The 26523-nt window shown below is 62.3% G+C and overlaps 2 protein-coding genes and 2 non-coding genes across 6 annotated transcripts; all 4 read right to left on the bottom strand.

Moving 5' to 3' along the window:
• Window positions 1-1372: 1372 nt before the first annotated feature.
• FAM131A (family with sequence similarity 131 member A) lies at window positions 1373-6105 on the bottom strand. The gene is given in 7 exon segments (XM_058812548.1): window positions 1373-2336; window positions 2686-2814; window positions 3048-3230; window positions 3492-3585; window positions 4362-4486; window positions 6005-6048; window positions 6050-6105. Coding segments are annotated over 7 exon segments (1065 nt in total). The 3' UTR covers window positions 1373-1902.
• A 1730-nt stretch (window positions 6106-7835) lies between these two features.
• EIF4G1 (eukaryotic translation initiation factor 4 gamma 1) lies at window positions 7836-26089 on the bottom strand. 3 transcript variants are annotated; one of them, XM_058812257.1, is made up of 35 exons: window positions 26025-26089; window positions 24914-24974; window positions 23527-23635; window positions 23343-23429; window positions 23011-23043; window positions 22408-22428; window positions 21695-21868; window positions 21236-21335; window positions 19408-19520; window positions 18263-18355; window positions 18116-18182; window positions 16862-17743; window positions 15825-15913; window positions 15436-15622; window positions 14936-15069; window positions 14544-14681; window positions 14179-14352; window positions 13902-14099; window positions 13492-13638; window positions 13162-13398; window positions 12977-13081; window positions 12413-12566; window positions 12208-12305; window positions 11996-12098; window positions 11774-11876; window positions 10918-11174; window positions 10710-10825; window positions 10383-10555; window positions 10124-10249; window positions 9959-10040; window positions 9644-9742; window positions 9395-9529; window positions 9225-9306; window positions 9009-9149; window positions 7836-8893 (listed from the first exon to the last, which is right to left on the bottom strand). In XM_058812257.1, exons 3-35 carry the CDS (start codon window positions 23599-23601, stop codon window positions 8712-8714), a joined length of 4905 nt encoding a protein of 1634 aa, XP_058668240.1. In that variant the 5' UTR covers window positions 23602-23635; window positions 24914-24974; window positions 26025-26089; the 3' UTR covers window positions 7836-8711. The 3 variants fall into 3 exon arrangements, with proteins under 3 accessions (XP_058668240.1, XP_058668239.1, XP_058668241.1); XM_058812256.1 differs by lacking the exons at window positions 22408-22428; window positions 23011-23043 and having other exon boundaries at window positions 9009-9306; XM_058812258.1 differs by lacking the exons at window positions 22408-22428; window positions 23011-23043; window positions 24914-24974; window positions 26025-26089 and having other exon boundaries at window positions 14544-14663; window positions 23527-23631.
• Window positions 14427-14501, bottom strand: LOC131562812 (small nucleolar RNA SNORD66). The gene has a single exon (XR_009275217.1). It is a non-coding gene; the product is annotated as a small nucleolar RNA SNORD66 (small nucleolar RNA).
• LOC131562811 (small nucleolar RNA SNORD66) lies at window positions 15704-15780 on the bottom strand. Its single transcript, XR_009275216.1, has one exon. It is a non-coding gene; the product is annotated as a small nucleolar RNA SNORD66 (small nucleolar RNA).
• Window positions 26090-26523: the final 434 nt, after the last annotated feature.

Genomic DNA, 26523 nt, shown 5'->3' with positions numbered 1-26523 from the left:
CCGCTGCCTGCCACCCCCGGTGCCTGGGGCTGCATCCCTGCCACCGCTGCCTGCCACCCCCCTGTCCCTGGGGCTGCATCCCTGCCACCGCTGCCTGCCACCCCCCTGTCCCTGGGGCTGCATCCCTGCCACCGCTGCCTGCCACCCCCCTGTCCCTGGGGCTGCATCCCTGCCACCGCTGCCTGCCACCCCCCGGTGCCTGGGGCTGCATCCCTGCCACCGCTGCCTGCCACCCCCCTGTCCCTGGAGCTGCATCCCTGCCACCGCTGCCTGCCACCCCCCGGTGCCTGGGGCTGCATCCCTGCCACCGCTGCCTGCTACCCGCCGGTCCCCGGGGAGGAGGTGCCCCCCACCTGCAAGAAGAGGCACCCGCCCGGTGCAGCGCTCGCACAAGTGACTTTATTCAAGACCTGGCAGGATGGAGGAGGGGGTGCCGCAGTGTGGGCACCCCACGGACACTCCACAGGTGCCCACAGGGGCTCGGGCAGCTGGCCCAGACATGCACACGCGTGCACATGCCCACGCGCTGCCAGGTGTGCACATGCACACACACACAGAGCAAAGCCCCCCGCCATCCACAGGCACCCCCAGCCCCACGGGGAGCAGCCGCTGCCCCCGGGGTGAGTGGTAGCTGATGGTGTGGGGCCTGCTGGCCCCTGCAGCCCCTCGGTGATGCAGGGCAGGGGGCCAGCCCCACAGCGGGCACCCCATGGCAGGGAGGGAGAACAGGAGCTGTGCCTGGCAGGGGTCGGTGGGGTGCTGGGGGATGCAGGGGGCAGAGGTGCAGTGGGTGCTGGGGACATCCCGGGCTGTGGGGACAGGGAACAGTGACCGGGCTGGGTGAGGAGCAGCATGCAGGGGGAGAGAGTGGCCCCACGAGAACACGTACCATGCGGGAAGGGGCGCGCAAGCGTTGGCAAAAACTGGCATTCCTCCCCCAAACGATGTGCCTGGAACCCCTCACGTGGGCTTGGGGGGTCCTCGAGTGGGGGTGCCACCCCCAGCCAGGACGGGGGGGGCTGGTCGCCCTTCATGTAGGCACTTGGTTCCCTGCTAGGGGTGAGTGACTTGCCGACAGGGACATCAGCCCCACGTCCTACCCCCTCTCTGCCCCCTGCATTCCTCACAGCAGCCGTGGGGACGCCTGGCTGGGCTGACCCCCTGCTGCAGGGCTGGACTGGGACTGCTCTTCTGGTGGCCCAAAGCCCCCTGGCTGGGGGCCTGCACCCTCCTGGCCCTGCAGTCTGACTGTGTCAGCCCCATGCAGTTACAAAAGTATAGAAAGTCCCAGCACCGCGGCACATCCACAGCCCCCCAGCACCCCTGGCACCCCCAGAGCACCCCTCCAGCAGCTCCATGCTCCAAGGCAGCAGTTCACAGTTTTAAACTCGGTCCAATAGAAGTTGGCCAGGGAGAGAGGAGAAAAGCCCTTCCCACAGCAAAACCCCCACCACCACCCTGGCTTGGGGTGGTAGAGGCACCACAGGATGGTTGGAGATTTTCAGCCATGCCATTGTGGGGGAGGGAACTGTGCCCAAAAGGGAGCCCAGGGTCGTTTGGGGGAGAACATGCGAAAAACCAGCCCCACTTATTTAGTCTTGTCAGTTTTTGGGGGCACATCTGGGCATCAGGGCAGAGGACAGACCCCTCCAAGCCCTTCCCTGCGCCCCTTCCCTGCTCTCATGCAAAAATCCAGGAGGGCAACGATGTGGCCAAGCAGGGCCGGGGCACAGTGGGGGCACACTGGCTGGGGGGCTGCAGCGGCCCCCGGACCCCTCCTGCAGCCGGGTAGCGAGGGGGAGCAGTGGCAGGGCCCGTCCCTCACCCAGCGTGGGGTCTGGCCAGAGGGCTTCAGCAGGGGACCTGGACCCCACCAGGAGAGGCAGGGCACCCCAGAGGGCATCAGGGCTCTTCGGCCTCCTCCTCCTCCAGCGATGCCACCCCGGAGGAGGCGACGTCAGAGATTTTCCGGCGGAGCGGGAAGTCCTTGCTCAGCACCACCTCGTCCTCCGTGGGCGAGAGACAGGCTTCGGCGTAGGACACGGAGTAGAGGGAGTCCTGGCACCGGAGCCGTGCCAGGCCCCGCAAGGCACTTTGGCTGGCTGGGGGCGGCAGCTTGGGCAGCAGCAGGTCCTCTCCCCCCAGGGAGCCCAGCAGTTTGGCAGTGAGTTCGGAGGGGGACACCATCTCCAGGCTGCAGAGGCTGGAGCAGAGAGTCTCGGGGGAGAGGGTGTGCGAGGAGTCGCTCTCGGGCTCGCAGGAGCCGTGCCGCACGCCCAGCTGGCACAGGTGGCCCTGCAGCAGGTCTCGCAGCAGTGCGCTGGCGGGCATCGTGCCTGGCAGCTCTGTGGGAAAGCAGCACGTCTGGGTCAGTCCACAGCTGAGGGCACCGGGGATGGCAGCTGCCCCCTGCCTGTGCACCACAGGCTGGGAGAAGTCCCGTGCTTGCTGTGCCCACAAATTGTTGCATGCGTGGCACTGGTAATCATCAAAGGAAAAGCAAAACGCTCTCTGGCAGCACGGAGGTGTTGCATTTAAGGGATTCCCCATCCCTGGCTCAGGCACTGCCCTCTGTGGGAGTGACCAGGCTGGGGAATGTGCCAGGCAGTGGGCATTCCATTCCTTTGTCCCTCAGGGGTGGGTCACCCACCCCACCACTCCCAGCCCACTCCCCACAGCACTTACCGGTGGGCTGGGAGCTCTCTGTGGAGGGCATGAAGTCCTCATCATAGGACTCATCGTTGGAGTCATCCCCATCCACTGAGGACCAGGCTCGCAGCTTGGCCTCAGCAATGGCAAACTGCTCCGCCACACCTGGCACGGGACAGGCATGGGTCAAACACACACAGGGAGGTGCTCCCAAAACCTCACTGCCCTGGCACCTCTATGCCCACAGTGCCATGGCATGGGTGTGTGTGGATGGGTGGATGGGTGGATGGATGGATGGATGGATGGATGGATGGATGGATGGATGGATGGAGACAACCCACCCCACCACCCTGGGCCGCAGTCGGGAGCAGCCCACCGGCCGTGCCCACAGTTCCTACCGGCAGCAAACCGCGCCTCCTGCTCGCCCTCGCTCAGGTGGCAGTAGGAGCTGAAGGCGCTCTCCAGGGCAGAAGGTGACTCCACTGGCTTACACCAGCCCTTCCACTCGATGAGGTGGGCAACACGGCCCTGTGCCATGGCCGTTGGCTTTGTCACGTGCTCCTTCACCACCTGCGAGATGCCTATGGGATGTGCCCCAACATCAGCATGCCCTGGGGCACCCCAAGTCCCCACCACAGAGCCCATAACCCCAGGACCCAGCACTCCCCACCTGCAGTCCATGGGACCTGGCACCCCCATGTCCTCCTCTTGAGTGATACCGGTAACCCCCTGGTTCTCCCCAAAACTCCAGACAGGGGATACCCAGGGACTCCCCAAGAGGCCCAGAGCCCTCAGCTCAGGAGAGCCCCCTTTCCCAGCTGAGCCCCTGGGTGAGTAGTTACCGTGCAGCGAGGAGCGGGCCAGGGCAGCGATCTCCTGGATGGTCAGCGTGCGCCGTGACTTGGGAAGCATCTCGACAGTGTCCTCAACATTGACCTGCCAGAGCGGGCAGCGGGGTCACAGCCCTGGCACCATTTCCCTTCTGGGAGCCCCACACTGCAGGAGAGGGCTTGGCCCTGCTTGGTGCCCAGCCCGGGGGGCCTGGGGTGTTCGGGCACACACACATTACAGGCACGCGTGTGTGCAGGGGTGGTCACAGCAGGACACACTCCCACAATGTCAGCACAGGCTGGCACTGTGTACACACCTGCACGTGCCCGCTCAGGTAACCATGTGTGCCCACACACACTGGCAGCCACCCAAACACAAACTGACCACAAACACACACCTGCACACTCACACCTGAACTCCACTGTACACACACATGCACCTGCACACTTGTGTGCTCTCACACGTGTCTGTGCCCTGTGCTGGGTGGTGTCACACACAGTCTGTGCCCGCCCCAGCTTGTGCCGACACACGTGCATGTGCAAGGCCACCACGGCCTGGCTCCCCAGCACCCACCGCCTGGCAGCACACACCGTGCCAGGGCATCCTGTTGTATGTGCCCATTGCCATCCCAGCCATGCCAGGCCCCGAGCCCATGGCCACGGGGGAAGCGATGTGGGATTTGGAGGCGCGCAACAAATTGCATTGCCATGGCAACGAGGCACCGTGGACTGATTTCTCCCAGGATACAGCCCGGCTCATGGCTGACGTCAGAGCAGCCCCGAGCCACCGCAAGCTGGCAGGGCCATGGCCAGGACGGGTGCCCCACCTCAGGGCACGGGCACACGGCCACCTCAGCTGGGCACGGCCGGGCTCGGGGGTACCTGGAGGAAGTCCTGGCTGTCGAAGGAGGCCTGGCGCACCAGCCGGGGCAGCGGGCGGGCAACGCTCAGGGGTGACAGTGCCTTCACCTCCTTCCACTCCACACACAGCGTTGTGTCCACAGCCACTGCAGGAAGAGCCGAGGCCAACCTCAGCACCTCCATTCCCCCAGCAGCCCTCTCAGTCCCCCACCCGCTGACCCTGTGGTGGCAGCTTCTTGTCCAGTCTGAGACCAGACACAACTCGTTGCTGCAGCGCTGGTGACTCACGCCCGGGCACCTCTTCCGCCTGTGTCAGCGGTAACGCGCGTCCCCAGCCTGGCACTGGGGACCAGGCACCTGTCCCAGCTTGGCAGCTGCTCTGGCAGGGGTGGGGGCAGCTGGACTGGGCTGGACTGAGCCAGGTGCTGGGTGTGTGAAGGGAGGCAGCACTGGGCCAAACTTGCTGGGGGCTGCTGCTCCTCCACTATCTCCATAATCCCCCTCTCCAATTCCCTGCTGGATCAGAAGGGGAAGGAGCAAGAAAGGATAGGGTCAATAAAAGCACCTGCACCCATCTTTTGCCACAACAGCTTGACCTTCCAGCACTGGCACCTCAAACAGATGGGTGCCTACACCCTCAGGCACTGATGCCCAAGAACTGGGGGCTCCTGACAATGCAGTTTCCATGAAAGGCCAGTCCCAAAGGGGGCAAGATGGGGTATCTCTCAAGAGCCTCATTTCCCCTGCACTAAGATGGGCCTGGCTGACATAGACCAGCTGTGAAGTGGGATACAGGGGAGCTAAAAGTGCTGCCTCCCACCTACATCTGAGGGTACACCCTGGCTTCCTTGGGAAATTGCAAAGAGGATCGCCCCCACTCCCAGCTGTGGGCAGGGGCACCCTGTGGTGACATCCTAGCAACAACACCCCCAGGGCCCCTCCAGCATGTCTGCAACACTCTGAGTGCTGTCCTAGCCCCCGTGAACCCAGCCTCCAGAACTCCCTCTGATCACAGCCCCCATCGCTCCTGCAGCACCCCCGCTGCACCCCACACACTGCAGCAAGCCCCAGCCTCCAACACCCCCCTGAACGACTCTGTCTCTCTCATAGCCACCCCACAACCTCTCAGGACTTGAACCAGCACCCCAGTCCCACACCCCTTTCCCAGTCCCCTTGCACCCTCACCCCAACCTCCAGCTCCCCCAGAGCCGCAGTCTCTACACATCCACACTCCCCTAGATCTTCCTTCCCTCCCTGGGCCCCCCAGCTGCCCCAGAGCAGCACCCCCAGCTCCCAAACCCCCACCCATCTATAGCCCCCATCATCCTTGACGTACCAAAGTCCCCCAGAGCCCTCAGGTTCTCTGCATACACAACACACTTAGATACCCCAATTCTCTCTCACCTCCGTAGTTCCCTGTACCCTACATCCCTCACAGCCTGCCAGTCCCCATATACCACTGCCACTGCCCCATCCCCTGGGTCCCCCTCAGCTCCCTGCTCTCCCCCTTGCCATATCCCCCAGCCCCCCACTACCCTAGGGTATCACCCCCAGCCCCTCACCGTGCCCAGCACCCCGCATCCCCGAGTCCCCCTAACACCCTCCGTGCCCTGGGACCCCCATTCCCTCCGGTCCGCGCTCCCACCGCGGCGCCGCTCACCCACCGATGGTGGTTTTGGAGCCGATGCAGCCCATGCTCCCGGGGGGGCCCCGGTGCGGGCACTACCGCCGGCTCCGCGCCGCCCACATCGCCCCCCGGCCGCATGGGCGGCCCCGGACAGCGCCCGCGCCCCGCCGGAGCCGCTGCCGAGCCGGGCCGGGCCGCGGAACCCGAGCCCCGAGCGGTACCGGAGCCCCGAGCGGTGCCTGCGCCGGGCCGGGAGCTGCACGTCCAGAGACGTCACTGCTGGGGGAGGAAGAGGAGGGAGAGGGGGAGGCGGGAAGAAGAGGAGGAGGAAAAGGAGGAGAAATGTGCGGGATGAAGGCTGAGAAAGAGAAGGCGGAGGGGGATAAGGGATGAGGGAGAGGGAGGAAGAGGAGAACGGGGGAGAGGGAGGCCGGGAGGAAGAGGAGGAAGGGGAGATGAGGAGAGAGGTGAAGGGGGGATGAAGGCAGCCGGGGAGGATGAAGGAAGAGGGGGGCTGAAGGAAGAGGAAGAGGGGGATGGAGGAAGAGGAGGGGGCGCGGAGAGGAGGAGGATGGACGGAGGAAGAGGAGGGGGCTGAGGAGGAGGGGAAGAAGGCCGGCCACCGCGGAGAGCGCCGTGCCAGCACCGCGGACAGCGCCGCCCCTGCCGGCCCCGGCCCCCGTACAGCCCCGGGGGACAAGGGCTGGCTGGGACCCTGCAGAAACAGGGCACCCCTCAGCCCGACCTGCCTGCCCCTAGCCTGCCCCGAGGGCCTGGTGGAGCACACAGCCTCCCACCCCATGGGGCTGGGCTGGGGACAGGTGGGAGCAGCCTTTGGAACACCGCGTCTGACGGCAACGGCCCCTGCAGCAGAGCCAGGCCAGCGCCGATGGCCAGGCTGATGGTCAACCGTGTTCACTCTGGAACCAACTGACGGCAATTAACGCTGTGGTATCTTGGCCCTGGCACAGGAGGGCACTGCTGCGGTGCCACCCTCTGTCCCTTGGCAAGCAGGTTACCCAAACAGCTCCAAGGGCCTCCCTCCCTCCTTACTCCCTCTCCCAGTCAGGGGGAGCTCCTGCCCAGTCCCCATCCCGAGGCCTTTCCCTGCCAAATGCTTCCCAGCATTAGCGATGCCAGGGCTACAGCTCAGACAGATCAGCCTCTAATCTGGGGAACAGCCTCCAGTTAATTATTCTGTACCCTCTGGGCCATGGCCAGGGTGACTCAGCAAGAGGCAGCCCAAGGCAGCAAAGACCAGCCTCCAGTTCCAAGGGGGACCAGCCTCTGTTCCCAGCAGGGATACCCCACAGGGGAACCCCAGCAGGGGCCAGCTGTGCCCCATCTCCACTCCAACTGCAAGACAAGGCCAGGAGGGGCTGATAGAAAAATGCCCTCCCACACTGGAAGGTGCAGGGGGCACCTGGCACACCTCCCATCTCCTGCCCCAAGGAGACCACACAGGTTCTGCCACTTATGCCTGTAGGAAAAGGGACATTTGGGGACATCAGGGCTCTGCTCCACAGCCAGGGTGCTAGCAGGGCTGTCTCCTCCACCTCCAGAGACACTGTGCTGGGCAATGCCAGCAAGGGGAGTCCAGGGGGCCTGGCTCCAGGCACATCCACTCCCCTTGCCACCCTTCCAACCCTGGAGCAGGGAGTACCTACCTGCCTTACAGGGGACAGGGGAGGCTGGTTGGTGCCCATGTTCAAGGCTGGCACCCCCACACCAGCCCAGGCACAAGGGACATTGGGGGGGGGGGGGGGGGGGGGGGGGCGGCAACAGCGGCACACGGGGCATTATTTAGCAATGTTCTTTTATTTCCAGTTTTAAGGTGAAAAGATGCCTTTAAATCTTCAATTAAATACTCCATAAAGAAAAAAAAAAAAAAGCAAAAAAAAAAATTATTTACAAATTCACGTGACCAGTAATTGAATCCTTGTTTTAATAATTACACATGCGGCTCGTCACATCCGGCGCTCTATAAATACAGGGGACGCGGATGAGGGGGCCGCCCTGTCGCTTGCCCAATTGTGGCCTTAAACGTTTGGGAGGAGGACGGGGGCTTTTGGGGTCGTGGAGGGGACTCAGCCTGGCCCAGAGAGAAGGGGCCACCCCCCCTCCTCCCCGGCACCCTCCCCAGGTGTCAGAGCAGGAGCTGGGGGGGGAATGATTTATATTTAAAATTTAAAAACCATAGAGGGGAGGGGGTCCAGGCAGTGATGGAGGAATAGAGAGAGGACAGGGGAGGGGGAGAAATCACGCTCCTGTCCCCAAACCAAATTTAATAAGTTTATATATATATAATCTCTCTATATTCATCAAGAGGCGGGAAGGAGAAAGAGGAGGAGGGAGAGGAGGGGAGAGATATGTCCCCATCCCATCCCCCCCTCTCCATGACATGAATCCAGGGGTGCTCTGCCCCACTCCCAGAAACCTGGTGTGCCTGCACTGGGAGGGGGGCGAGGAGGGTCCCCAAGGGGACCCATGGCAGCCACCGCCTCAGTCAGCATCTGTTTATTATCATCATGACAAACTCGTACAGGCCTTACAAACAGAACCAGGACAGAGGAAGAAGAGAGAGGAGAACTGAAAAAAAGAGAGGGGGGCTGCAAGGGGAACAGCGAGTCCCTCAGCCCTGGCATCAGCAAGTCCATGGGGGCCAGGGGTGGGAAGGGATGGAATCACTCCCCAGGGTGCCCCACTCTCTCTCCCCCCTTCCTCCTCCTCCTCCTCACAGCTGCTCAGTTGTTGTCCGACTCATCCTCAGCTTCCCGGAGCCAGGTGAAAAAGGCTGTCACCGATTTGAGAGCCACCCCTTTGCCCTGCTGCTCGGCCGGGTCCTTGCTGGACTCCCACTTGTAGAAAGCCTCCTCCTTGATGACATCCTCATCGTAGAGGGCATCAAAGAACATCCGCAGCAGGTCTGGGGTGGGGGGACAAAGGGGAACCTCTGCTATTCTCCAGCCATCGGCCACTCTGCTGCGGTGGGGACACATTTGCCACCCTCTGCTTGCCCCACCCGCACCCACGATACTCACTGGGAGGCTGGTCCAACTTCACCACCAAGGCTTGCAGGGCATAGAGTGCCTGTAGCTCCTTCTGCTCATCCCGCAGGTACTTCTGGAGCAGCTTGGCCTGGTTGCGGATGACCATGGCGTCCACGCGGTACGGGTTCTCAACTGCAGGGGACAGGGTGTGAGAGGGGCACTGCAGGCAGGGGCACCCCCCTGCTCCCACCTCACCCTGGTACTCACAGACAATGGCCAAGTGGCACACAGACGTCATCAGGGCCCTGATAAACGTGTTGGACGAGACCTGCTGCTCGCTCAGGTTGGCCTAGAGGGGGGAGGGTAAAGTACTGTGAGCTGGAGAGGGAGCCAAGAGGAAGCCTCCAGACACTCAGGCATTGTGTCCCCACCCTCACCTCAATCCAGTCGTATATTCTTTGGTTGTTCGGGTTCTCCTTCAGCAGTTTGTCCATTTGCTTGCACAGCTCCTCTGAGGTCAGCTCCTTGCGGCTTGGCATGTCTGAGCTGTCCCCCATTGTGTACTCCAATTTCTGGGGAAGCAGGCAGAGAGAGCTGTTAAAGGCAGCACAGGGGAGTGCCACTCTCACACTGCCCAAGGTCTGCCCACGGCCCACCTCTGCCCCTTGCTGCCACCAAGCCCCCACCTGCTCTGTGACAAATTTGTTGACATCCTGGTCCTCAGGCAGGAATTCCTTCCAACTCAGGCCCCCATCCCGCCACAGCTTTCCTGCGGTCTTCTGGCCCTGTGGGACAGACAGTTGGCATCAGCACGGCATGCCCTCCATCTCCAGGGAGGAAGATACTGTGGTTTGGCCATGCCAGCCACATGGCCCAGACACTGAGAGGGATGCCCCTCACCATCCTCTCTTGTGGCAGGGGAGTTCAATCTCCACCTGGGCTCCAGGCAGAATGCCAGTCCTTGAGACTGCAGCCAGCAGCCACAAGTCCCATGCACTTACCATGCCCTTGCACAACAAGCCCAGCACCTCGACCAGCAGCGTGGTGGCCTTCCCAATGGGCACCAGGGGCTTTGTGATCTCCCTGTGGAGCACAAGAGACCTGGGTGAGCTACCTGCTCCAAGGAGGACTCCTGTGCCAGCCCTGCTGAGGAGCACAGCCCTCACCTGAACAGCTCTTCCATGGGGATGCCTTCTTCTTGCAGGATGGGTGTGATGAGCTCAGCCAGGTACAGCCAGATGTGTGGGATGTCAATCTCCATGTCCTCTGCGATCTCCAAGATCTCCCGCAGCCTGAAGAGCAGAGGGAGCTGTTGGGATCCAGCAGTCCCCATACCCTTGGCTAGGAGGGACTTCAGGATGTTTCAGTGTTGAGTCCTACTCAAGGCAGGGCCAAATTCAAAGCCAGGCTGCCCTAGCCCCTCACCCTTTGTAGTACTGCTCCTTGGAGAGCGTGCCTGCCTTCACCAGCTGGCAGAGCAGGGCCCCCATGTGCTCACGGGAGATGGTGCTCCTCTCCAGCGTGGACTCGATGCCATTTTGCACAAAGATGTAGAGCGAGGAGGGGCTGCCCAGCTCCTGCACACACTGCAGGGCCTCCTGCAGGGAAAAGGGGGGTCAGTACTGCCCTATAGCCAGCTCTGGCTCCCCCCTTCCTCATCCAGGTACCACCAGAACCCTGCCCAACAGTGCTACCACACAGGGAGGGGAGCATTTGGCATGTCAGAGGAACACGGCCACCCTCTTCTCTCACCTTCATGTCATTGATGTGCAGGTATTCCTCTATGATCGCCTTGGATTTCTTCTCCAGTTCCTCTTCCGACAGCGCAGGCTTGGTGGATGTTGCAGGAGGTGTTGGCTCTTGTTTAACTGCAGGAGAAGAGCAAGGATCAGGCATCACCTGGGACAGGCAGAGCTGCAGGAGCAGCCAGAGCCTGGGGTATCAGCGCTCCCCAGCTCACCGGTCTCTCGGCTCCGGTCCCGTTCCTCCGTCATGCTCGCAGCCTTGCGCACGGCCTCGGGGCCGCCCTGCTTCTCCCGTTCTCGGCTCCTGTCCTCTGTCTCTTTGCTGAAGCTCCTCTTGGTGAGGGCAGATCTGTTCCTGTCTACTCTCTCTCCCCGGTCAAGACGCTCTAGACGGTCGCTGCCCTTCTCCGAACGTGACTCCCGGTCCCCTCTGTCCCCAGCCTTCTCTGACCTGTCACGGCTGGAGCTGCTCCTGGGCGAGAGAAAGACACAGTGTGAAGAACCCATCACCACCCTCCCTGACCCCAGACTGCAGAGCTCTGTAAAGTAAAGCTGTGCCACTCCAATCCCCACCTCTCTTTCAGCACTTGACCATTCTTGGGGGAAAACTTATTCCTGATTTCTCTCCTGTCCCAACTCATACCCTTTTCCTTTTACTCTGCTCCTTGGCACAGCTGAGCACTGCCTGCCTTTGTCCTACCCACACCTTCCTTCTGACGCAGACTGTGGCAAAGCCTCCCTTTGTTTTCCTCTTCTCCCACACAAATCCAAACTCCAGCTCTCTTTGGGGACCTCACGCTCCCACCCATTAATGTCTATCCAAGGACCCTCGGGCCAGACTGAGCACGCAGGGGTGGTCACCCAAGTGCTGAACAGTAGGGAGGACACCCAGAGTGAGGTCAACCTTCCTTGCCACAAGGATTCACCACTCTGAGCTCTCTCAAGGACCCATTTTGCCACAGGGGCAAGTGATACTGTAACCTGCCTATACACTGATCAACCACAAGACTGAATCAGGGGCTCTCCCTCAACCCCACACACCCATCCACCAAGGCAGGGCTGGCCCCTCACCTCTGCACCACACGGCGGGACTCTGGGCTCTCGGCAGGCATTGACTGCTGGAGCGCTGAGAAGCGGTTCAAGGTGCTCGTGGCTGGTCGCCCTGAATCAGATGCTGGGCGTGAAAAGAGGGAAGTCTCAGAGTTCGGCAACTCCCTGGTAGAGGAACTGCCAGGGGAAAGATCACCCCTCCCACTCTGTCCCACAGCACCCAGCCAGTCCCACACTGCCTACCTGAATCTGCGGGCTTCGCACCAGACCCTCCGCTGCTGCCTTTGCCCCAGCTCAGCCGCCCACCCGGTGCAAAAAGCTGGTTATTGGAGTCAATGGATCCAGGCTGCAGGTAGAGAGAGAGAGAGAGAGAGACAGTCAGGCCTGATCCCCCACCAAGGCATGACCCAGGCCAGGCAGCCAGCTCAGCTGCCCCACCGCATGCCCAGGCTCACCTTGGTAATCTTTGTTAACCGGCTGGTGTCAATGGGCCGGTTGCCCTTGCTGATGGGCACCGTGTTCCAGCCATCATCTGCAACCAGGCTACTGCGTCCTGAGCACAAGAAGGACAGTCACAAGGTGCGGACCAGCCTTGAGCAGAGTCCAGCAGGAGCAACCCACTCCTACCAAACTCAAGTGCCCCCAAGCCCAGACACTCACCACCAGAGGATGGCCCAGGGGGTCCTCTCCTCTTGTCCTTTGACATGAGCTGCTGCACTTTGATGTGTTCTCGATGCTCCTCCATCTCTGCTTCTTTGTGGATCTGATCGATGGTTTTGGGGCCCTGGTCTCCCCGCCGCGGCACCCAGCTATTCTGCAGAGGGCAGGGAAGAAGGGAAGAGGGAACTGAGATGGCTGAAAGATGGAGGGAAAGGGATTCCCCCTTCCCAGCCACCCCACTCTCAAAGTCTCAGGTTGGTCTCCAGCCTAGGCCATCACTACTCTCCACGCGTTGTGGCAGCTTTTGGCACAAAAAGGCTCAGGTTCCAGAGCCCCCCTGCATTAAACAGCCGCCAATTACTGTGTGCCCACTACCACTACCATGATAACCAGGAGCAGGGGCTAGCATGGTGTCTCTGGGGCTGGCCACAGCTCACATACCCACCTCTCTCATAGAGGGAACACATGGAGTGCTGGCACTCAGAGGACATAAGCCAGCAGCTCCAAGGGACCAAGTAGCAGATGGAGGACAGTCCCCAGGCAACTGCATTCCATCAACCTTACCCGTCTTAGGTCAATCACATCCTGCAGCATGAAACGGATTCGGGATGATGTCTTTTTCTCTTTGATGATCTTCTCCATCTGATTGAAGTACTGGTCCATCCTGGGCTATAGAGGGACAGAGCCATAGTCAAATCCCTTCTAAAGGCAAGGGAAGAGCAAGCAAGTTAGGGCAGGGCAAGGAGTACCTTGGCTTTCTCAAAGTCCAAGTCCTTGCCAATAGTCGTAAGCAGGCGGCAAAGGCACTCAAGAGACTCTTCATCGTGGTTTTTGAGCAGTTTCACCACGCAGTCATGCATAATGGCCTCTGTCAACATCTTCAGTTTGAAGAGCTCTCCAATGAACTTGATGTTGCCCAGGGATCGTCGGCGGGCCTTGTCCCGCGCCTCCTCCAGCTCATCCTTCATACGTGCCTTCTCCTCGGGCTGCACGAAAAGCACAACAGGCCAGTTCAGGGCACAGAGCCAAGCCAAGGACACCCATGCCAGCCCTCAGAGCAGACTCCCACCACAACTCACAGCACTGGCATCATCCATCTCCTTCTGCCGCTTCTCAAAGATCTCATCATCATCCTTGTCCTTCTCAAACTCCTTCTGGCAGCGGTTGAGCAGCAGCTTGCGGAAGTTCACAGTCACTGTGGGCTTGTCTGTTGTGGGCACTTTAAGCTGCAGGGAAAGGTATATAACCCAGAGAAAGAGCATGAGTTGTGTCTCCCCCAAAAGCTGGGCAAATAAGGTGGCATTACTCAAATCAGGGAAAAGCCACCCTACAACACTGTGATGCCCTGCTGAGACTCTGAACACAGTCCTCCATCCACACACCCCAGTTTCCCCACTCCACATGAAAGGACCTGCACACTACTAAGCTCAGATGAGATGGCCAAAAAAACCTTGCCTGCTCAACAGGAGACCACCCAGCTTCTGCTCACCCCCATAAGGCAACGGCACATGTTAGCATAGGCAACAGAGAAGTTTGGCTCCGAGATGGCCTTCTCGAAGACGAGGTCAATGACACCCTTGAGCCGCTCCTCCGTGTCGATGGACAACTCCATCACCTGCTTCATCAGTTGCTGGAACATCTGAGGTGTCAGCTTGTTGAGGATGCTGCGGACACGGCGGAGCAGTTCCTACAAGGGCAACAGGGTCAGCAAGAGCTGGGCACCTTTCCCCCAGGCCCTCCAACTGCCTGCCCACCCCAGCTCCCACCTGTGTCTTGATATTCTCAGGATCCTCCTCCTCGGAAGCACGTTTGCTGCTGGGTTTCCAGGCCTTCTCGGCCTTGTTCAGCTTGACATCCTCATTGAGGGACACAGTAGCAATGATTTTGCGGGGCTCCTTCCTCTGACTCGGCTGGGAGCGGCGGGGACCCAACCCTGAGGGCTGACACACGGAGAAGAAACTCAGCTCTCTGCTCTGGAACCAAGTGAGCTGGCTCCCAGAAGTCTCCAGTCCACCTACTCAGATCCTCAATTCCATCATGGACATCAGTGGCCCAGACACAGCGGCTCAAAAGCTTGATCATCACAGAGAGGCAGAGCAGGACGGCAGGAATGAAGTGAGGAGATACTCACCAGGCCCCGGTTGCCCATGACAGGCCGGCCAAGGTTGGCGAAGGAGGGGGTGAAGTCGGGGCTGCAGTTCATGCTATTGATGCGGATGGGGTCGATTGGCCGCAGTGGGGTCTTGTTGGCCTGCGAAGGTACACACGGCTGAGGATGCCCGGGGGCAGAGGAGCGGGATGGATCCATCCCCCAGCCTCAGCGCCGGGACAAGGAACTGGAAAAAAGGCCCCAGAGGTGCCCCCACACCCACCAAACCCAGGCTCAAAGGTCACTGCAAATGCAGCAACAAGACCCTGAGCACAAAAGTGAAGTCCCTGCCCCACCTTCCCAAGGCACAAAGAGGAGCCAGATCCCCACCTAACCACCATCCACAATTCCCCAATTTCCAGGGCCGCACCAACCTTGTCCAGCACCACATCTGTGATCTGGGGCAGCCCCTCAGGTTTCTGCATGCTGGCAAAGATGAACTGGAAGCCCAGCAGGAACTCCCGGTCATATCGCTTCTTCTCCTCAGGGTTCAATGGCTTCCATTGCTCTGCAGTGAGGGGCAAGAGGGACACTCTGATGTGGCCTGTCCCATATTCTGCAGCCTGAGCTGTGGTGGGTCTGGGTCCACACAGGGACAAGCAAGGTGAGATATAGACAACCACAGAACTGTCCCAGGCTAGTACACCGTGAGCAAAACCATGCATGCTTAGAAAGCCTGATTCCATCAGGTCCCTGCCTCCTGCCTAGACCCTTATGCTGGGAACTCTGTTCCCCATCCCATGCCAAGCTTGGGGACAAGATGGGAGGAGAATGTAAAATTTAGGACACAGGGACCATGCCACCCACACCTTCCCTACCGCTGGGTCCAGAGGTGGTGGCTGCCAGCAGAGGACTGTGCCCAGGCACAGCTTACCTTCCTTGTAGCCATACTTCTGGCTGGCAGCCTTGCCCTTCTCCGGGGCCAGTTTGTCTTCCTTCTCCTCCCACGTCTCTTCCGACTCCTCCTGTGGACGGGCAGGAGCCACATCCTCTGCTTCACTAGCAGGGGCAGACACGGGGGGCTTGTTCTCCACCTCCGAGGCACTATCACCAGTCTGAGACTGCAGCAGAGGGGACAGGGACAGCAGTCACTCACATGAGCCTGTTCCTGTCCCCTTCACCCCACTCCTCAGTGTCCACCCCACCTCAGATCCTCATTACCATCACAGAGCATCAGTGGCCCAGACACGATGGCACAAAGCAGAGTTCATCACAGGAGGAGATGGGACACAGGGTGATCCCCAGACACCCCAGGACACTCACCTCTTTAAAGGCATCCAGCAAATCACCTACTGCCTCCTTCTTGTTCAGCTCCTTCATCCTTCGTTTCTTCTTTGGCACCGACATGGCGACTGGGAGGAGAGGCAGGAAGGTGAAAGACAGGAACCCTCCCAGTCCCCAGCACCCTGACAATAGCTATGGGGTCACCAGCAAGGCCCCAGTAACAGCAGGTGAGCTTCAAGATGCAGCCACAAGGATGTGGTCCTGTCACCCCATAATAGCCCCCATCCCCAAACACACCCTGATTTTCCATGTGCCTCATCAAAGTCTCCCATCCACACTGCCCTAGTGTGGGCTCCCCATGTTGTCAGAGGATCCCTGCAGACACTGCTCTACAGGCAGCCCTTACAGAGACACTCCTATACAAATCTCTGTTCCCATACACACTCCCCTCACTGGCACCCCTATACACCAGCCCTTACACGTGCTCCCCAGAAATTATCTGCCCTGAGGTTGCCCTCCTAGAGCACCCCTATATCCCTGCCCAAGGCACTCCATAAAACACATCCTGTGAGCCCATCTTCCCCATCACCCCTATGCAACCCCAACACTCCTGTGCAGGATGCTTAAAGAAATAAAGAGAAACCCTAACACATCCCCAGGGCACCCCACTTTCCTCAATCACCCCTGTGTACTTGCATACCCCTACACAGCATGCCCTACATCTTCCCTGCCAATCAGCCACCTCCCAGTGTCCTCAATGACTGGGGACAATCCTCAGATACAACCCTGATACATCACCCTACACCCCTGCACAAAACATCATGTAAAACACACTTCCATTCCCTGTGACATCCCCCACACACAGCCCTCTATGCTCACCCCATACATCACCACATAGATGTACTCCCCAGACACCTCCCTGATCCCACCATCCACCTTGTCCCCTTCAGCATCCCATACCTACACATCCTGTATCCCTAACCACATCTCCAACACCCTCCCTGTACCTCATGCCATGCGATGCCCCCCACCACCAACACCCACCCTGGGGCACCCTGCAGCCCAGCATTCCCAACCTTGCGCGGTCGCCTCCGAGATCTGCGAAGGGGCAGGGGCTGGGCTCAAGCTTCGCTCCTGGGTCTCACCAGAGCCTTCGCCCTCTTCCTCCTCCTCCTCTGCAGGTGGGGAGGCAGGGGTGCCAGGCTGGGCTGGCTCCTCAGGCTCTGAGATGGGACTGACATCTGACTCGGGCTGCTCCTCACTCGGCTCCGCTTTGCTGGTGCCCTCCACACCATTGGGTAGGGGCAGCTCTTCAGGCTGGGCAACGGGGGAGTCCAGGGTGGGCACAGGCACCGGCTCAGAGACCAGCACTGGCTGGCACACGGGCGCCTCAGGGACCGTCTCAGGCGTCTCCTCCAAAACCCCATTGGCCTCAGCAGTGGTCTCGGGGCAGGGCTCTTCCCGGGGCGGAGGGGGGCTGGGGGAGGCGGGTTTGGCAGGCGCTTCAGGGGCCTGTGGTACAACGGGCGGTGGCGACGGCGCAGCCGGCACGGGGGGCACGGCTGGCATCGAGGGAACAACGGGCACCGGTGGCACCTCGGGGGGCACAGGCTCCTGCACAGTGGGCTCCGGGAGGGAAATAGCAACTTCCCCCTCCTCTTCCTCCTCCTCCCCCGCAGCCACCGTGTCCATGTTGGGCGCGGGCACAAGGGGCAGCTCCGCAGCCCCTGGCACTGTAGTGATGGCGCTTAACGTCTTTTGCGGGTCAGGTGGCGCCTCGCCCTGCTCCGCTTTCGTGTCCGTGTCCACAGGAGGCTCCATTGGCACCAGCGTCACGGGCGAGAGCACCACGGGCTCCACCTCGGGGATCAGGGGAGGGGGAGGAGATGGGGATGCCGATTTGCTGGGCTCCAGGGAGACAGGCTTGCTCACCACCAGCGCAGGCTTCGGGCGGTCATCTGCAAGGTGGATGACATTAATGGATGACTCTCTGATTCCCTACTCATCCCACGTTCCTCCCCAGATCCCTATATCTTCAGGAGACATAGGGACAGATGTGCCAAGCCACATCACAAATGGGGGATGGGGACAACAGGGGTCCTCCAGTGCCCAGAGGACAGCTGAGATGAATAAACAGCCCCCGTAAACTTTTCTGGATCCAACAAGGGGACACAGGTCCCCAGGTATGCAGGGATGGCCTCTTACTCCACAAGAGTCAAGAGAACCAAGGAACAGCGGGGCTGGCATTTCATATCCTGCAGTGCCAACACCAGGGGAACCTTGCTGCAGCCATGCCAGCTGGCACAGCCAGCCCTAGCACGGACACTTACCAGGCCGGACAATAACTGCTACATGGGGGGTCTCTCCATTGGCCTGGGGCTCCAAACCACTTCCAGCCTGAGGGGGCAAAGAGGGAGTTGAACAGGGCCATGTGCACTTCCCGCTGCTGCAGCTGCGACGTCAGAGGGTCCACTTACCTGTGGAGGAGTGGGGGTGGATGAGGTCCTTGCTCCAGACATAATTTCTTCTGTAATGTCTTTGCCACCTTGGTTGGGGTCTCGTATTCGGATCTGTCCAAGAATCAGAGCAGAGTGAGGAAGCTGTTGGCAGACTTCAGGACACAACACATGGGCCACCCCCTTTCCATGAGCCCAACACCCCACAGGACACCCTTCTCCAAAGGGAAAAGGAAAGTTCATTCACTGCAGTGCCTGTCCTGGCCCACAGTTTGGGGAACAGTGGGTGCCACATCCCCTCACCAGAGGGCACAGTGTCCCACAGATACTGGTCTGTTCCAGTGCCTTGCAAGTCACTGCAACACAGCTGGAGCCAGCAGGTCCCCAGGCCAGTGCCCATCTCCAGAAGTGAGGGGACCCCAATACATCATGTGCTGGCACAGGGGCTACAAGAACCCCCTCATTTAAGGACAATACAGAGGACTAACCTCAGCACACAGAAACCCCAGTGAGCTCTGTGTCACCCCAGGCACACCCTATATGCCCAGAGCCTCACGTGCCCCATGTCATGGGTGCAGCATGAGTTACAGGGCACCCAGCTGTGGGGTGACTGGAGGGGTACACGTGAGTCTAGCTGGGACTACAGTGCAGGGGATAGCGCAGCCAGGAACCTTGTTCTACCTTCTGAACACGACCTACTCCCAGAACATCAAGGGCAGAGCTCAACCCATCTCTGATGAGAAAATGCCAGCATCCCACCTCCCAGTGGCACCCCCTGCCTCCCAGCACAGGGCCATGCCGGCAGCCACCGGCTCCCCGCTATAAATAGGCCCCATGCGAGGCCTCTGAGCACCGGCATCTCCGGGAGCAGACAGCAGTTGGCAGCCGCGGCACCCCCGCCCTCCCGGGAGCTGTGACTCAGCACAACGCTGCCCGCCGGGACGACCAAGGTCGCCAGCACCCACCGTGCACCCCAGTTCCCTTGCTAAGCCCTCCAGCCTGTGGGGACACAGCCCTGTGCCAACCCTTTTCCCTGGCATGCTGCACCACGTCCCATCCCACACACCACCAGCACCCGGGGCTGACACCATCCCCCTCCTCCACACGAGCACACCCTCTCGCACACGAGCACCCCCATCCACGCCTGGAGGCAGATGGCTCCTTACCGTCTTGCGCTCTCGTTTTGGGGGGATCGGTGGTTGCTGGCTCACAATGACCTGGGCAGTGGGGACCCCCGCTGAGAACTGCTGCACCCCCTGCGCTGGGTAGTACGCACCCGCTGAAGGAGAGGAGAGAGCGTCAGAGCAGCCAAGCCAGATCCTCCAAGCCTGTCCTGAAGACTGCCTGATCTCCCAAACACAGGGGTCTGTCAGGAGCCCGGAGAGCCCTCACTGCTCTGCTGCGAACCCCCATCGCATCCGGCCTGGATTGTCCCAACCCGCCTGACAGGCCTGACCGAATTCCTTCCCTGTGAAGCAGAGAGCGTCCCCGCGCCACCCCCACGCCCAGGCAGGCCCCGCAGGCATCCACCGTGCCCACCAGCTCCACACCAGAGAGCCCTGCCTGGACACTCGGCCATGTCAGGTACTCCCGGCTCTGCTGGTGGCCGCCTTCCTGCCTGCGCCCTTATCTCCCCAGGGCCAGCACCAGCCCGAGGGCGGCACCAGGCAGCCTCCATTCACACCCAGGCTGAGGGGCTCAGGCTCCCCGTGCAGCCCAAGTCCCTGGAGAGCCCAGCCCAGAGGAAGAAGCTGTGCTGAGGGACAGAGGCAGAGCTGGACCCCATCCAGGGCTGGCACAGCCTTTAAGAGGTGCTCCACTCCTCCCAGGGCATCCGTGAGCATCACCCCGGAGCAGTGCCACAGGGATACAGGTGTGCTGGGACAGGCACAATTGGGTCCTGGCCTCCTCTGGCTCCAGCACCTTCCCTGCTGCACTGACCCTGAAAGTCAACGAAGGTGCTCTGGTGACTGCCTCATCTCTGAGTCAGGGACCCTCCCTTTGCTTGGGGGACTCACAGGGACGCTGAATGGGCCTCACACGTCAGGATGGGCTGGGCATGGGGGAAAGGAAGGAGACCCTGAGCTGCCTAGCCCTGAGGACCAGACAGGAGACCCAATTTGATTCATTTGTCAAGGGTCACACCATGTCGGGTCACCCTATCAGTCCTGTGGTCAAGAGGCAAGTGCTGCCAGCTTCCCCAGGAAGAGCCACAGCAGCCCCAAAGCAGAGGCTGGGGGTACACCCATCCTAGAACCTCACAGAGATACCCAGAGCATGTTCCAGGGCTGTGCTCAGTGCACAAAGGTGCAGCAGTGTCCTGGCCCAAGCACAGGAGACAGCCACAGCCAGGAGCCACCTCCCTCCTCTGAGGGGCTGGCTGGGCCCTGAGACAAGAGGGAGGGAGGCCGGGCACGTACCTGGCTCAGGAGAAGCCCATCTCTGCCCCGGTTATGCTTTGCTGCTGTGCCGGGGCCAGGTCGGAGGCCTCGGCTCACATTTCTGTGTCTGCTGGGCCTCCCGGGGCCAACCAAGCCTAAATATAGTCACAGCCCGGGTGGCCACATGCAGCAGGGGGAAGGAGGAGGGGCTGCTCACATCGCACTCCCCAAGCACCAGGAGGGGGCAGCCATGGAGCACCCCAGCTCAGCTCAGGGGGGTCAGCAAGCACTGAGCTGCTCACCACCCTGACAGCAAGGGAGGGGGAGCAGGGGATAAAGTCTGCCCCAGCCCTCCGCCAGCAGAGTTAAATATTAAACAGCCCCAATTTAGAAAAGGACAGGGGTGAGTGGACTGGTACAAATGGACCAGTGGGACATGATGTGCTGCTGGGCAACAAGGAACTGTCCCCCAAAACTACAATGGGGTCACAGAGTCAGCCCCAGTCAGCTGTGTTCAGCTCAGAGGGACACACAGAGGCCAGGAGAGTAAAAAAACAGGGATGTGCTGGGACTGAAAGAGCACTGTGGAGCAGAGCAACCCCTCTGTCTGTACCGTAAGTCCCGAACTCTGTGGGGCTGGCTCCAGGATAAAAACTAGGGGCGCCAGGTTGGACCGGGTACTGTTGGGTCGGGACAACGTACGTGGAGCGACCCTGCAAGAGGAAAGAAAATAAGTCAGTTATGTCCCCTGCAGAGCATGGACATGCCCGCAAAACATTCATGTGACCCCAAACCTGACTGTGAACTAGTTGTACACCAGGGCAGTAAGCAGGACACAGGTAGAGCAGACACCAGGTGGCTCAGAGAACTGTTGGGGAGGGGACCAGTACTGCCTGCCACATCTCTACAGAGCCAGCAGCACCCTGCTCAAATCAGTGGGTGCTCAGAGTCTCAGGACCCCCTCCACCCCACCAGAACAGACCTGGGCTTCAAGCCCAGGCAACACCTCCTGCCGGTGCCCATCCCAACCTGCCCCCCCCACCCCCCACAGAGCCCAAAGCATCGCCCTCACCTGTCCGGGAATGTAATAGGCTCCTTGGGAAGGTGTGTAGGATATCTGGGAGGGTATCATCATCACCTGGGAAGCAGCTGGATACACATGGGCAGGAGGGCCGGGCCGAGCCGTCGTGTTACTCTGCACGCGGGACGCACTGGCAGGAGGCTGTGCCCTGTTCTGGTAGAAATGCTTGGGGAGAGATGGGGCACAGCGTCAGCAGGAGCTCCAGCACCTTCGTCTGCCACCACCGCACTCGGGGGGAGACACCAGCCCCCCCCCCCCCCCCCCCCCCCCCACGCTGCCGGCACACAGCACCGCCTCGGCAGCCTGCAAGGCCACCCCCCGCCCGGGCACCACCCTGTCCCCACGCACCTGCGGGGCCGCCTGGGTCCACCCGACCCAGCTCATGCCCGGCGCGGCCCCGGCCCAGCCCTCCCGGGGCCGGCAGCTCCAGTGCCCGGGGCCGGCCACGGCCGCACGCAGCTCGGCGGCTGCGGGTCCCGGCGTGCTCTGCACCGGCTCGCGGGGGATGCTGGGACCTGTAGTCCCGCCATGCCAGAGCCGGACAACATGTGGAGCTCCGCATTCCCACCCCGGCCAATGCCGCTCATCCCGACCCAGCTTGTCTGCCGGGCAAAAGCATCCCCGGGAGCAGCAGCTCCAGCCCCGCAACGAGTGGGCAAGGAAGGGTCCACGCACGCACCCCCGGGGCAAGGAGAAAGCGTTACCTGAAGAGACCTGAATCCTCCCTGTTAGCAAGCGCACGCATACAGAGGGAAAGGGGGAAAGAGAAAGACAGGAGTTACTGGCACTGGGACAGGGATAGCAGAGGAACGGACAAGAAGTCAGGGAGCCCTGTGCTCTCTGCCCACATCCCAAATATACTGAGATCCCTTCTAGGGACCTTCCAAGGGGCAGGGATGGGTCTGATGAGCTCCCAGACAGCACAGCCAAGGATGTCACCAGATCTGTCCCCAACAGCTCCTCCACACAAGAGGGCTGATGGAACCCAGAGCCTTGCACGCCACTGCAGGGCCTTTGGAGAACGAGCAAAGCAGGGAAGAAGAGGGAGATGAGGAAGGGCACAGGCAGAAGCAATAGCCTGGGCTGGAGTTAGCACAGGCACAGCCACATGCTGCAGGCTTCATGCAAGGAGGGAATTGGGGAGACACTGCAGAGAAACCTACCCAAAGTCGAGCAGGCATCCCGCACTTTCCCCAGAGTCCAGGGTCCCCACATGCTCCCCAGCCCCTTCATGCCCAAGGTGGGTGTTTCTGTGCAGTGTCGGGGAAGGGTGTTCAGCATGCAGGGCAGGGGAAGCGGGTTAGTACCTGCTGGTGAATAGCCCGAGGCCCTGCTGGAAACTGAGAGAGGAGGAAAGGGAGGTTTGGGGCAGGGGAGGAAGGAGAGAAGAGCAGTCACTCTGTGGGCATCCTCATTGGAGGCGCCTGCCCTCCCACCCCAGGGCCAGGAGGTCCTCAGATGGCAGTCGTGGTCCAGACCATGGGCTCATTCCCCCTTCACAGGCACACACCAGGCCCAAGGGGCACCACGTTGCTCCTAACACCCCTGGGTTCCGTGGCAGTGTGGGCTACTCGGCCAGGAAGCAGAAAGCTGCTGGATACCCCTTACCACCCTCTGCAGCTCTGGACAAAATTCTTACCTGGCGGGGCTGAGAAGGCGTATTCATTTGTGAGGTCGGTGCCGGGTTAAAAACCACAGGTGCCGTCTGACCAGGTGGGAACGTCGGCTGGAAGAAGGCAGGGAGGGAAAGAGATGGTACCACTGCCCTTGGCATCAACTGGGGTGGCAAAGCTGGGTCCCCCAGCCCTGCAGGGGACAGTTACCTGCGACAGTCCGGGAGAAGGGGCAGGGTGCGGGGCAGTCGGGGCTCCTCCTGTGGGCTGTGGAGCTTTGTTCATTTCATGGGGTTGTGCATAAGGATCCCCTCGCTATCTGCAGGAACAGGGAGAGTGGGCATAAGCTGGAGATGGCAACACCCCAGGCATCTGTCTCCTGTCCATGTCAGCACTAAAATCTGCAAATCTCCAGCCCCACAGCCTACCATTGTAAAGCCAGGCATCAGCCATGCCCCACAGACAGCATCCCACCAAGGCACGGACCCCCAGCCACCTCCTCCTGCCCCACTGGGCCATGGGGAAGATGGGGTAGGTACTGCCAAGTCACCCAGCCTGGGCAGGTCCTCACACCCTTCTGAGCAGACCCCTCATCATGCCCCAAACCCAGCCATGCCCACCAGCAGGACTGACCCACCCAAGGTGACCCCACAAAGCCTGTCTGGGCCCTAGACAAAACTGGGCACCAGCGCCCATGATCTGCCACCAGCACCTAGGCCACCACTAACTCCGGGGGGCTGGGTGGACCGGCGGCACCCCGGCGTCAGCCGTGCCCAGCTCCACCCCGGCTGACCTACTAAGCGCTTCCCCCGGCCGGCCAAACCTGTTCCTGCCGGTGGCGCCGGGTCCCCGGCCCACACCACAAACGCCTACCAGGGAAGGCAGGGAGCAGCTCCCTCGTCCCCCACGCCCCCGACACTCCTGCCCACTGCCCTGCCCAGGGGAGTCTGCAGCCCCCCGGCACCGCCAGCACCCAGGCAGCCCGGACACCCTCCCGGTTGTCCCAGGAAGGACTTGGCAGCCAGTGCCGCTCTCCCCGCCCCAGTGCAAAGGCCGCCGGGGCAGGGAGGAGAGGCAGTACCCCGCACACTGCCGGGGGTCCCCTGCACCCCGCGGCACCCAGTGAGCCCGCTGCCGGCCAGACACCCAAGGGAGCGGCCCTGGTGCCTCCTGTAATCTGACGCCGGGACGCGTCAGCATAGCCGGCCCCCAGCCCCGCTGCGGGCACTGCCAGACACGTCCCACCAACACTGGGAAATGGGGCACCCCAATCCCCCCATGGCTGTGCCTCGGTATGGGGGTGCCACCCCATCCCAGGGATCCCCCGAGCCACAACCCAGCGGAGATGGGCCCTGCCAGTGTTTCAGGAGGTGGCAGGCGCTGGGTTGCACCCCCAGTGCTCTCCCCGGGCCCCTTCTCACCGGCGACCCAAGCACCCGGCACGGACAGCCCGTACCTGAGCCAGCTTAGCTAGGCCTTGAGAACAATCAACCCTAAAAAGAGGGGGAGGATTGTCTCACAGGGGACAGGGACACCCGGGGACAGCCAGACCTGGTCTCCTCCACCAAACACAACCAGGAGCGAGCAGGATACTCACCCCCCCGCGGGAAAAACCTGGGCCGGCTGAGCGGGCCTGCAGAGACCGTTCATCCGACTGACTGGGAGAGAGAGATAGAGAGATCAGGCCGGGCCCCGCGGAGGGAGCCCGGCCTGGCCCCAGCTTCGCACTGGCCCGGGTAGCCCAGCAGGGCCGGGGAATGCGGGTTCCGTCCCCGGGGGGACAACGGGGCCCCGCGCGGCTGTTTGTAATCGGAGTCGCGGCCGCCTCTCCTGCGCCGGGAGCGGCCGGGCCGCGGCCTGTGCTGGGCCCGGCGACGGGGCGGGGGGTCCCGGCCCGGAGGGGACTCCGGGAAGGCCCAGCTCGGTCCGAGTGAGGGGCCGGGGGACGGGAGCAGCAATTCGGGGAGGCAGGAACGCACGGGGGATTGGGGGACAAGACAAGAATCACCGACGGCGGAGCTGGGACAGGCCGCGGCCGTGGCCCGAGAGCGGCCGGCCCCGCCAGGCCCAAGCGCGGCCTCGCCCCCAGGCCGAGGCGGCGGCCAAACCGGCGGCTGCGACCGACTCCGTCTCGGGGCGGCGGCACCACCATCACGGCGGCGGGAGGGCGCGGTGCGGTGCCCGGTGCGGCATCCGGCGGCCCCGCTCCCCCCCGCGGCGGCGGCGGCCTCTGCCAAGGACACGTGTCACTGCCGGCCGCAACCGCGGCCCCGCGGGCACCGGCGGCGGCACGAGAGGCCGGTCGCGGCGGGGCGGGGGCGGCATTGCTCGCAACACATGCGGCGGCGGCGCCGGGCCTAGGCGGGCGCGGCGCCGGGAGCACGTGTGCGGCGGCGGCGGCGGGGCGCACCGGCCGGCACGTGGGCGCGGACGGACGCGGCCGCCGCGGGATCACCGGGACGTGGGGACCATCGGGACGAGCGGGGGGCCCGGCGCAGCACCGGAGCGAAGCACGGGACAGGGCGTGGGAAGGGGGGTGGCGGCGGCGGGGCGGCACCCACGTGGTGGCGGCGGCGGCGGCGCGACAAGGCCCGGCGAAGCGAAGCACGGGGAAGGGGGAGGAATAGGGCGGCACGCGCGGCCCCGGTACCGGCGACCCCCCACCCCCCCCCCGCGGGGCGCGCGCCCGCCCCGCCCCCGCCCGTTACCTTCAGTCTCCTTCAGCGCGCGCGGCCCGACGCAGCCGCAGCGCAGCGCAGCACGACCATTTCCGGAGCCGCGCCGCGCGCAGGGGGCGGGGCCGCGGGGCCGCGCGCCCGCCGCCGCCGCGGGGGAGGGGCGCACGGGGGCGGGGCTGCCACGCCCAGAGCCGCGCCGGGCCCCGCCCCCGCCCGCACGTTGCGCCGCCGCCGCGCCCGCCCCGCCGCCGCGGTCACGTGACGGGGCGGGGCGAGGCCCGGGCGGCCCGGAGGGGGCCGGCGGCCGCACGGCTACGCCCCATCCCCGCGGCCACGCCCGACGTGCCGACCAGTCCCGCCGCCGCGCGCCCTGTGCAGGGTCACGAGGGGAGTGGGCGCACCCGGCACCGGCACCGGTCGGGACGCACGCTCACCCGGGGCCTGACACCACCGGCGTCCCACAGCCACCCAGGGACCACCGGCGCCCGCACCCATTCGGTGCTTGGCACCACCGGGACCCGGCCTCACC

The sequence above is a fragment of the Ammospiza caudacuta genome, chromosome 11 (assembly GCF_027887145.1).
Source record: "Ammospiza caudacuta isolate bAmmCau1 chromosome 11, bAmmCau1.pri, whole genome shotgun sequence".
NCBI classification, from domain to species: domain Eukaryota; kingdom Metazoa; phylum Chordata; class Aves; order Passeriformes; family Passerellidae; genus Ammospiza; species Ammospiza caudacuta.
Note: the sequence above shows the minus strand (reverse complement) of the source record. Positions and strands in the feature narration are given on the sequence as shown.